Below are 11958 nucleotides of genomic sequence, written 5' to 3' on the forward strand. Positions count from 1 at the left end.
TCTGATTCAATTTGATTGCTAATGTAGAGCAATATGAGTCACCGGAGAGAGGAATGGATCTAAAAACAGGAAATTATGACACTTTGCCAAAAATGACAACAAAATGTGCAGTGCCTTGCCTTCATTTCCCTTAGATGTTTACCCCTTGATTTCTTATTACAATCCTAATTGTAAATCTATTTTCATTTTAATATAAAACAAACGCCTGAAAAGCGTGGGCTGCGTCTGGATTCGAGCTCCGACTACGGTTGCAAGTTTTCACATTGGGATATTGTCAAGATCCGTGTTTTTGTGTGTTTATATTTGAGTTTTCTGTGTTCAGTCCCGTTTCCCTGTGAGTCTCTGTCCTGTCCTCCCCGTTGATTGCTCCCCAGGTGTGTCTCATTCCCTTAATTACCCCGTGTGTATTTTTACCCACCTGTTGTCTGTGTTCCTCGTCGGGTCCTTGTCTAAGTTTGTCGTAGTCAGTATCTATGGCTGTCTAGTGTTTGCCGTCTACACTCTCCAGTCGTACTGCTAAGTCCTGGGTTGTGTTCGCTCGCACGAAGTCCGGTTTATTCAGTTGCTACCGGTATTTGGCTGTGTGCCTGTCTCTCTGCCGTGCTGCCTGTTTTTGGACTGTGAGCTTTATTATTAAAATCTTCATCATCATCACTTTACCTGGGTCTCAGCGTTCATCTTCACCGTCACCACACCGCTTCATGACAGAAGGACCCGACCACAGAACCGGTGAGGAACGCTTCCATCATGGACCCAGTAAGCTGGAACGCCCTCACGGAACCGGATTACCTCCACCTCATGCATCAGTTCAAGAACCAACCGGCCATATTGGAAATAGTTTTTGAACTCTACGATTCATTCATTCAAGAGAAACATACCTCATTTATTCCGTCTCCAGCCACCTCCGTCTGCCCGTCTCCAGCCACCTCCGTCTGCCCGTCTCCAGCCAGCTCCGTCTGCCCGTCTCCAGTCGCCACAGTCCCCGTGGTGCTGGGGTTTCAGGCAGCCAGGCTGGCGCCTGGGCGACAAGCGGCAAGGTTGGTGGCATGGCCTGCTCCAGAGCCCCCCGAGCTTCCCGAGCTCCCCGAGTCTGCTGCCGGAGCGCAGCCGCCCGAGCTCCCCGAGTCTGCTGCCGGAGCGCAGCCGCCCGAGCTCCCCGAGTCTGCTGCCGGAGCGCAGCCGCCCGAGCTCCCCGAGTCTGCTGCCGGAGCGCAGCCGCCCGAGCTCCCCGAGTCTGCTGCCGGAGCGCAGCCGCCCGAGCTCCCCGAGTCTGCTGCCGGAGCGCAGCCGCCCGAGCTCCCCGAGTCTGCTGCCGGAGCGCAGCCGCCCGAGCTCCCCGAGTCTGCTGCCGGAGCGCAGCCGCCCGAGCTCCCCGAGTCTGCTGCCGGAGCGCAGCCGCCCGAGCTCCCCGAGTCTGCTGCCGGAGCGCAGCCGCCCGAGCTCCCCGAGTCTGCTGCCGGAGCGCAGCCGCCCGAGCTCCCCGAGTCTGCTGCCGGAGCGCAGCCGCCCGAGCTCCCCGAGTCTGCTGCCGGAGCGCAGCCGCCCGAGCTCCCCGAGTCTGCTGCCGGAGCGCAGCCGCCCGAGCTCCCCGAGTCTGCTGCCGGAGCGCAGCCGCCCGAGCTCCCCGAGTCTGCTGCCGGAGCGCAGCCTTCCCCCGAGCCAGAGCTCCCCGAGTCTGCTGCCGGAGCGCAGCCTTCCCCCGAGCCAGAGCTCCCCGAGCCTGCTGCCGGAGCGCAGCCTTCCCCCGAGCCAGAGCTCCCCGAGTTTCCTGAGTCTGCTCCGCCCGAGTTTCCTGAGTCTGCTCCGCCCGAGTTTCCTGAGTCTGCTCCGCCCGAGTTTCCTGAGTCTGCTCCGCCCGAGTTTCCTGAGTCTGCTCCGCCCGAGTTTCCTGAGTCTGCTCCGCCCGAGTTTCCTGAGTCTGCTCCGCCCGAGTTTCCAGCCGGCCTTCCTGCCGGCCCGGCGGACCCGCCTCCACGTCTCGGCCTTCTGCGCCGGAGACGCCGCCCGCCGGATCCGCCTCCACGTCTCGGCCTTCTGCGCCGGAGACGCCGCCCGCCGGATCCGCCTCCACGTCTCGGCCTTCTGCGCCGGAGACGCCGCCCGCCGGATCCGCCTCCACGTCTCGGCCTTCTGCGCCGGAGACGCCGCCCGCCGGATCCGCCTCCACGTCTCTGCTTTCTGCGCCGGCGGAAGAGACCGCCGGACCCGCCTCCACGTCTCTGGTTCCTGCGCCGGCGACGCCCGCCGGACCCGCCTCCGGGATTCCGGTTTCTGCGCCGGCGACGCCCGCCGGATTCGCTCCTCCGCCCACCTGTTGGGTTGTTTTTTGTGTTGGACAGTTTCTGGACTCTGGCCCCTTCCGTCGCCCCTCCGCCCACCCCGTTGGGTTGTTTTTTGTTGGACTGTTTTTTCTATGGACTCTTGCCCTCCTTCCGTCGCCCCTCCACCCACCCTGTTGGGTTGTTTTGTGTTTTTGGACTTTTCTGTTTTTGTGGGCGTCTGGTATCCGCCCTTGAGGGGGGGGTACTGTCAAGATCCGTGTTTTTGTGTGTTTATATTTGAGTTTTCTGTGTTCAGTCCCGTTTCCCTGTGAGTCTCTGTCCTGTCCTCCCCGTTGATTGCTCCCCAGGTGTGTCTCATTCCCTTAATTACCCCGTGTGTATTTTTACCCACCTGTTGTCTGTGTTCCTCGTCGGGTCCTTGTCTAAGTTTGTCGTAGTCAGTATCTATGGCTGTCTAGTGTTTGCCGTCTACACTCTCCAGTCGTACTGCTAAGTCCTGGGTTGTGTTCGCTCGCACGAAGTCCGGTTTATTCAGTTGCTACCGGTATTTGGCTGTGTGCCTGTCTCTCTGCCGTGCTGCCTGTTTTTGGACTGTGAGCTTTATTATTAAAATCTTCATCATCATCACTTTACCTGGGTCTCAGCGTTCATCTTCACCGTCACCACACCGCTTCATGACAGATATGCGCTTATTCCTGCTTGGCACATCTAAATATTGAAGTTCTTGTCCATTTTTCACTACATTGCCTTTTGTCTTCAAGCTAGTGTCTCTTCTGGAAACACTTTGCAGAGTTTTCAGGGGGGAAAAAAGTTAAATCTGTGCAATGTCTATGATGATTATCCCGTCTTTCGACATCAACAGGCAACATCCTGAGTATGATTAACTAAGGATGCCTGGATTTATATAGATTTTTTTTTTGTTGTTGTTGCTTGTTGTCACTTGTTCAACTACTGAGAGTGCTGCCGCGGGCTAACACACACACACTGCAAGCTGCGTTCATGCCTGCCTTCACTCTTCATTTTTCAAAAAATGCCTCCCATATTTGTGAAGCAAATGTCATGACGCGACGTCTTAATTTGGCAGCGAAAATGTCTAATGTTGGCAGGAAGCTTGAACTGCCAAAGGGATGTGCTTAGTAAATAACAGCAGCAAACATCTGGCCCCCTAATTTTAATTAGTCTCGGATTACAACTGGGCCACGCTCTCTGTTGTGTGTCAACTCACTTTCCGTCTGAATTTTCATTTCCAAAAAGGTCAAAATGCCTAAAAAAAATCGTTAAGAGATGAAAATATGAAATCATATCCTGAGCTTTGATTAAAACTTTTTTTTTTTTTTTTTTGTCCAAGCTGCACATCTGAAATAGCCATGGCAAATAATCTGTGAGTAACATAGGCAATAAAATTTAATTAACAACAAAAGACACAAAATTGCTGAACATCTGCTTATGTCTCCGTTGCCTCTTTTGGAATAATTATTCATCAATCTGTCTCCAGCGCGTGCTTTATATTTACAGAGATCTGCTTCGACTAAATACATGTCTGCATGCAATCAAAAGAATTGTCCCACTGAATTTATACGGCACAGTTACCTGCGCTGAAAAGTATCTATGCCTCAATCAGAGGTTGTTGCTGATTATATCGAAATAGGAAATTATGGGCAGAGTAAATCAGCTGACTGAATAATCGAGCCAAGAGAGGACATCTACTTTCAAAAAACACAGATGCGTTGTGTCGTTGTTGGTGGTGTTTTTTTTTTTTTATTATTTTAGCTTGTGACAAAAAAAAAAAAAAAAAAATGTTCAACCAACAAAACTGCTGTTTGGCCTCAACCTGCGTCAGATGTAAGTCTTAACTCCAGATAAAGTGGATAGGAGGAGGGCACGGAAAGATAAAGCTTTGTGAAGCATGCAATTCAAATAAATGTCTGCTCTGTCTTTGCTTTGTATTCACATTGTCTCTTGAAGTGTCAAGGGTGTAGCCTCCAAAGTCAGCTGGGAGAGAATCTGGCCTAATTATCTATGCACTACATTATACTAAAATCTACATTTAGCGTTGCGCAAGAGGTCAAAAATGCTTTCACAACAAGCTCCCTTTTGTTAGACATCCTCAGATGTTTAAGGAAATAAACTAATTTAGTTTTTATGCTTAACGCCACGCCTCTCTGTCTCACACATTAGGGGTGTAACAAGAGTTATTTTCTAGCGTAAATCACACTCCTGCATTTTACATGTTTGATGCTGCAGCACGAGCAATTTGATCTCTAGCCACGTCAAGAAAATCAGAAATCTGAGGCGCTGCATTAAGGCTCTTTTCAGATGCAAGTCTTAAGGCTTGATTCCCGTTTTTCTTTTCTTTTTTATTTTCCGCTGGTACTAAATTATTGCATCACATTTCAAAAGCCATGTCTGATTTTTATTGTTAGTTGTCAGGAAAAAAAAATGTTTATTAATATTCTGTCAGTTTCAAGTCAATCCAATGACCGCAGTGGGCTATTTGGTCATTAACAGTGGGTTACCAACAATTTCGTCCTGTCACCACCAATCCAAATCAATCAACCAATCAAATCCCTTCCGGAAAAAAAAAAAGGAAAAAAAAAAATCTTAAAAACTCAGCTGAAGCCTGTCTGAACGGATTGGGCAGCATCTCATGAGTTTATTCTCTGGTTTTCACCGATAATCAAAAAAACAAGAAAAATGTCGACATTAACTTCAACTTGCTTTTAGGTGAGAGTATGTTTGCCCGTGGATGTCTCTGTCCTCTCTGTAGCATACCCAGCGTATATCCTGCCTAGAATGTGTTCCACCATCAGGTGATGAGGAACAAGATTAAGTCTATGCAGGTAAAGACTGCATGATGCAATGAAGATACGCCTGGAGGTTTCCACAGTGAAATCATAATCCTCTCTTATTTCTCTAAGTGGTCACTGCTGTGGTTGCCTGCCTTCCACAACACAGTTCTTGTGGCAAAATGTTTGTTTTTTTTCCCTTCTCACTTATTTCTCCTTATTTTGACCTTAACTTCAGGCTTTTACGTAATTATTCCCCCTCCTTTCCGAAAGACTGGCTTTGTTGATGGGTTCCTACTAAACTGTTTGCATGGTCCTTATATGGCATCCTCAGGAGCATCAACCTTTGGCACCCAACAACTATCAGGCTGTATGAAGTCTGTATAGCTGTCAGATTTTATTGCTCCTTGCAGGCTAAACACGGCAAACTGTCATTATTTGTTCTGAACGTATGGAGCGTTCTGCCATCGGTTTCCCTCCTAAGGGACATGGTATTAAAGAGTGGAAAAGGAGAAGGCAAGTTGAGATGGATTTACTTTATTTTTAGCCGTCTGAAAAAGTAAAAAAAAAAAAAGGCAAAACAAATGTTATATCCACAATTCGCTTATTCTGTAAGCTCTTAAAAATCGATTTCTGCTTATTAGATTTTGAAGAAAGACTTTTCAGACTTAATTTCTGTCTTTGTCAAGCCACCCACATTTCTTTGTGGAGCTGAATAAATTTTAGGAAGATAAGGAGCATAGTTTTGGATGGCGCCAATCAATTCCTTAAGCAGGAACTTTGGAAACCGCGAACGCAGGCTTTGTTCAGCGGACTGCTGCTTAAACAGAACATGGGTGACCTTTACAGACAGCACAGCAATAGCTCGCATTCTGCAATTTGTCAGTCTAATTTTTTACTTCACCTCGTTATAAAACTCCAGGCCTTTTTCTGTAAGCAGTCTCTAGGGTGCACCAAATATTTTTTTAATAAATCCCCCCTGTTTAATTGCTCACCTTATCTGGCAATCATCTGCTAATCTGCTTAGAATAAAATTGACTGACAGCTTACAAAGTATGCTTTCTTTCCCTTTACCTCTACAGATTAATAGCATCATTTTTTTTTATTCTCAGTAACATCATCATGCCTCAAGTAAATGTGACGTTGCACTGCGAAACACAAATTCTTTCAAACATGAAAACCAATCATCAGAAAACAAGTCATCCAGACCATCAAATCAAGGTCTCAGAGGAAGTGCAGTGGCACAAAATTCAAGTATTTTACGATGATTTGCAGTGTCCAAAGTCGGTGTAACAGTCAATCACAGAGATGCTTTCATTTTCCAAAGTGTAGCACCTGTTAAAACTTCCAAAAGTACAAATATTTAAGATCACTGTGCTTTGCTAGCCTAAAAACTGAACTGATCTAGATTGTAAAGAATAAGATGAGACACGAGAACCAACAATGCCAAAATTGACCGATGGCCACTGTAAAACCAGCCTGGACTTCATTAACACCTCAGAAAGAGCCACAAGCTGATCACCTCCATGCCACGCTGCATTGACGCAGTAATTTACCCAAAAGGAGTCCAACCAAGTATTGAGACCATGTACTGTACACAAGTCAAAAAGGTTAAGGTTCGTCAAAATGACCAATTTAATTTAAATGTACATCCTTTCAGAAACTTTTGAAGGACAATAGTGTGCCTAGTCTTTCTATAACACAACTTTAACAAAAATCAAAGCCTTGCTTTACAATATATCCAGTATTTTTTCCACTATTCCAATAATCAATTTTGTAAGTGTGAAAAGTGTGTGCATTACTCCACCTACATACATAGCTTCACCTCTTATCTGCTTCTACCAGTTTTTTTCTTAAAATGCCTGCCTCCGTTTGACTTTGTCTGCCTCCGACTTTTCTATCTGTCACATAGCTGCTCAGTTCACACGCACTAAAAAGATTTTTAAAAAAGTCAAAATTCCCTCTCCCACTATCACTTAATAATTATCAGCCTTTCTCTCTCTAGGACTCAAGACAGCAACCTCGCAAAATAAATGCTGCTTTTTTTTCTCTTCTATTTAGTTTGCTTCCATATCTCTGGATTTCTTAGCAAAAAAAAAAACAAACAAAAAAAACCCCAAAGAGGCCTAATCTGTAAAATGTTACACAAACCAATATGGCACATTTTGGAATTACTATTCCATTTTTGGTGAAATTCAAACGTGCCCATTAAGTCACACCTGAAATTAATTACATTTTTATGGCTGAAAAAAGTTACATTTTGAAAAAAAAAAAAAAAAAAATTATATATATATATATATATATATATATATATATATATATATATATATATTGGTAAGAGTAGAAACACATTTTAAATTCAACTGCACACTCAAAAATAATTTTTAAAAATGACCATAAAACTTTATTTTTTGCTTTTTTGGATTTCAAAAACAACAACAAAAAAAATTCCAAGTCTATTGGTTGGCAGGTTTGGACTGCATCACCTAAATCCAATAAGTTGCACTTACAAAGAAAAAAAAAAATAGTGTCAGAATGTGATTACATTTACATGTATACAGCAAAAATAATCAGCTACTCTGAATCTTTTTCATTATGTTTGGGCCAGCAGTGAATTTACGAGACAAAATGAAATATCAAAGTTTATTTGAGTCCATCAGTGTCATGGGGTGGTGTGGTTGGTGTGGTGAGAATGAACACAGAGACCCAGAAGATGATGATGAAGATGATTTAATAAAGAGAGCTCAAAACACAGTCCAACACAGGCGGCACGGCAGAGAGTTAGCACACAGCTAATTACCTGTAGCAACTGAAAAACAGGACTGAATGAGAGACCTAAAACGACACAGGACCCAACAGTTCGACTGTGAGGGCAGGCAGACAAACGACATTCGATGACGAGAGACAGAGACAACAGGTGAACTTGAATACACACAGGGGTAAATCAAGGGAACGAGACACACCTGGGAACAATCGACAGGGAGGACAGGACATCACAGAGACTCATGGGGAACAAGGATGCAGAAAAAAAAAGAAATAAATACACAAAACACAGATCGTCACAATCAGAAGTAGAACTTTTTTCATTCCCGAGTGTCGCTGCAAAGGAGCACAATAGTTCTACCAATAATTCTACCAATTTCTAAAGGAATATATGTACGTTGACTTTGAAGAAGAAAAAAAATAAATAAATCTGTTCATTTTTCTGGCATAGAAGTCTGGTGAGAGTCACTCTTTTTGGATTTTTGTTTGTACAATAGTTGTTTTTAAATCAAATAATGTATGGTTTCTTTCCACTTCACAATGATGCACTGCTTTGTGTTGGTCTATCACTTGGTTGTTCAAGGTGCTTTTAATGCTTTTCATGACATTATGGTGCCTTTGTGCTGTGGTAATACCCTTAAAAAAAACAAGCTAAGAAGAGAAGCAGCTTATTCATTCATTTTCCATCCATATTTTATTCTGTTCAGGGTCGTGGGAAGGCTGCAGGCTTTTCTACTTTCCATTGATAAAAGAAAAAAAAAACAGAAGTGCAAAGTTTATTGTTCTTTATTATTTTTCATGTTTGAATATGCCAATGTCTTAAAAGCAACATTATCTCTTTTTTATTTTCACTAACTACTAATCAGCAATGCCCTGTGAAAGTTCTTTCTCCACAACATTTGACTTTATTAATACATATATATATATATATATATATATATATATATATATATATATATATATATTTATTTATTTTATTTTTTTTGGGGATATTGGCTGTTAGGTAAAAGCGCCAAAATGTTTCAAATATAAAAGTCAACGCTAACAGTTAGCATTTTCAAAGGACATAATCAGAGTAGAGATTCGAGGAGGTGAGTGATTCAGACGGTTTAATCTCCGGCGGACACCCGATGTAGGGATGCCTTACCTTATCCTGCCTTTGTGCTGCCGGTGTACACTGCAGACAAGAGGAGAAGCTCATTCATTCGTTTCTCATGCATACTTTATCGTGCTTGGGGTCGAGGGGGGGCCGCAGCCTTTTCTAGTTGTCGCAGGGTGAGAGTCAAGGTACACCCCGAACAGGTCACGGGGGTCCATCGTAATGCCAACACAGAGAAAAACAAACAGCGGTGTAGATTCACACCTACGCCCACAATTAATTTAAAATCTAATCTAAAATGTTCCTGGGTTGGTAGGAAGCTGTAGCACTTGGAGAAACCCACGCAGGCACATGAAGAAGGCCAGGCCATATGCATATTTTGTGACTTTTAGCACCTTTTGGCCTTGATAAATATCAACTGCTCGTCTATTTCAGATCAAAGCTGGTGGTCACCAGTACGTCCTTTCACAGAATATGCCAAAAAGGTAACCAACATGTTATTAAAAGGTGTTAAGAAAATAAATTTGAAATAAGCTAGTTTTAAAGCTCCACATGTCTTGATTCAAATAGCCTAGTTGTAGTTTTAAAATCAGTAACGTATTCTGGCTTGTTGACCTTTGTGTTACCTGTAGTTACAGCAGATGGTTTGCTAGGATCGTTTGAACTGCCTGTTGTCTGTGTGGGAAACAATCAGGAGAGGTTCTAGCTTTTCACACTCATCTGTGAAAAGCCGTAAAACAGCAGGAGTTCCTGGCTTGAGATAAAGGGTCAGAGGTAGCTCCTGGTTGGAGGAGCAAAGATACGCCTTATTTGAATAAATTAAAGATAAGAATACGCCTTCACTATAAAACTTTCTACACAGAAGTAACAAATTAGATTTGCTCTCGCAATTCTCCAAAGACGTCTTTGGACATCTTTGCTTTTCTTTCTTTCTTCCTTCTTCTTTTCCATTTGTCTCAGGTAAATGAATGTATGTCTCTGTTGTTCTGCAGTTTCTGTTGTAATTTTATGCGTTGTCTTCTACTGGATTAAACTGCAATTCTGTGACGTCTGAACTCATTGTTGTTTTTGTGTGGCTACACGCGGCCCGCCGGGAGAACCTGAGATGAAGAAGTTCGAGCCAAAAGAGTTTTCTTAAGAAATATTACTTAAAATCTTCTTCTTACAAAGAACATGGCTTACAGTATATTTTGAGTTTACTGTATGTAAAATGAGTAAGTTGTGCTTATTTGAAAGTAATTTTCAATTAATGCTTAAATGTCAATGGAGACATTTCCGCCACATATATTTCAAACGACTATATTTATCTGGTAGATGTAATAGTAACTCTGGCAGAAAGTTAAAAAAAGATGAAAATTAAGGTTCTTCCCCATCTGTTGTTTTCTCCTCAACACATATGTAAGTAGGTTTGGGATAGGATATGTGTTAATTTCCACACATAGAGCTTCATTTTATTTCTTTTCATGGCTTGGTAGTTTTTTTGTTTGTTTGTTTTGTTTGGAGATATGCCAAAATCCATGTGCTCTGTGGAGATACTGAATGTTGTTATGAATATGCACATTTATCCCATAGGGGGTTCAACTGGGTATACTGGCTGGGCTTAAGCTAGTGTTTGGCAATTTTGGTACCCATCATTATTATTATTTATTTATTTATTTATTTTTTAACAATACAAAAAACTAAAAACAGGACTACAGTGGTGAGTTAAGTCCCTATAAATAGAATGGCTGTTGAATCTAACAACAAAATCTGCTCCATATACAACTGGAAAAAAAAAATAAAAATGAGACCACTGGACTGAACCCCATTGAGAACCTCATGGTTATTTAACCAAATACTGATTTCTGAACTCTTCCTGAGTTAAAACATTAGCATTGTTGTTTCTAAATGAATATGAACTTGTTTTCTTTGCATTATTTGAGGTCTGAAAGCACTGCGTCTATCAACATTTCTCATTTCCTGCCAATAAATACTAAATCTTTGCTTGGAATTTCTGAGACATGTTGCCAGACGTTCATAGAATAAAAGAACAATGTTTGTTTTGCTCATAAATATACCCATAAAAAGTACAATTGGAATAACTGATAATTTAAAGTCGTCTCTTTATTTTTTTTTCCAGAACTGTATTTTTTTTATGCTAAAGAACATGAAAAGTTAGAAATACTATTAAATACAAGCTTCATAATCAGTTATCAGGCAATAGCCAATATAGATTGTTCTCCTCTTTTTGAAAGAGAACAATCTATAAAAAGTTCATCTACTTTTTATAGATGAACTTTGAATGTTCAGTAAGTATCCAAATACATGAGAGGGAGTAAATTATGTGCACTAAAGTCCTTAAATTGAATTTCTTTACTCCACATTTTTTTCTAAATGAATGTGCTACCACATAGACCTCAATAGTGATAACAATAAATAATTCTAAAATTTCCAAAGTGTGACAGCACTTAATTTGGTATTGGAGGAAAATACAGATGTTTAGGAAGATGGAGTGGATAGTGGATATGCTCTGTAATGACAGCAGCTTGGCTTGGCGGCAAGCACAGATGCAACAATTCATCTACTATGGCGTGTTAGAGAGGTTATATTGCAGCATTTTTCATGTCATTCTGTGTTTTTCTTTGCTCAGACAGAAGATGTTGCTCCTGATGTGCCTAAATTGCCACATTTTACAGTTAAAACTTTCTTCCGTCTGTTGGCAACATCGCTGTCCACACCACAGAAATATACCAACGGCGCACTGCCTCCTGTCCAGGACCGGCGTCTGCCATTTTCTATGTCAAGTATCAAGAAGGTGACCGTTTTATGTTTTGTTTATATGACCTTTTCCCCCGTCTCAAGTTCATAGCAGTGGTTTGACGCTGCTGTTCTTGTTCCTTCAGAAGCTCTACCTGACTGAGTCGTCTCTGGTCTGCTGCACACCTTGGAGAACGCTCCCGCCCTCTCTCTTGCACACTTCGTGTACTTGGCTCAGAGAGCTTTGCCCGGAGGCACTACTGCAGGCAGGAGAGCAGCTTGAACTGATGCA

The 11958-nt window shown here is 42.7% G+C and overlaps 1 protein-coding gene across 1 annotated transcript; it reads right to left on the minus strand.

Annotated features, from left to right (window-relative positions):
- Positions 1-286: 286 nt before the first annotated feature.
- LOC148155490 (uncharacterized) lies at positions 287-2933 on the minus strand. Its single transcript, XM_088012613.1, has 3 exons — positions 2916-2933; positions 879-2526; positions 287-795 (listed from the first exon to the last, which is right to left on the minus strand). Exons 1-2 carry the CDS (start codon positions 2931-2933, stop codon positions 880-882), a joined length of 1665 nt encoding a protein of 554 aa, XP_087868739.1. The 3' UTR covers positions 287-795; position 879.
- Positions 2934-11958: the final 9025 nt, after the last annotated feature.

Source organism: Poecilia mexicana, unplaced genomic scaffold (genome assembly GCF_051168715.1).
Source record: "Poecilia mexicana isolate PSO_F unplaced genomic scaffold, ASM5116871v1 scaffold_14, whole genome shotgun sequence".
Lineage (NCBI taxonomy): Eukaryota > Metazoa > Chordata > Actinopteri > Cyprinodontiformes > Poeciliidae > Poecilia > Poecilia mexicana.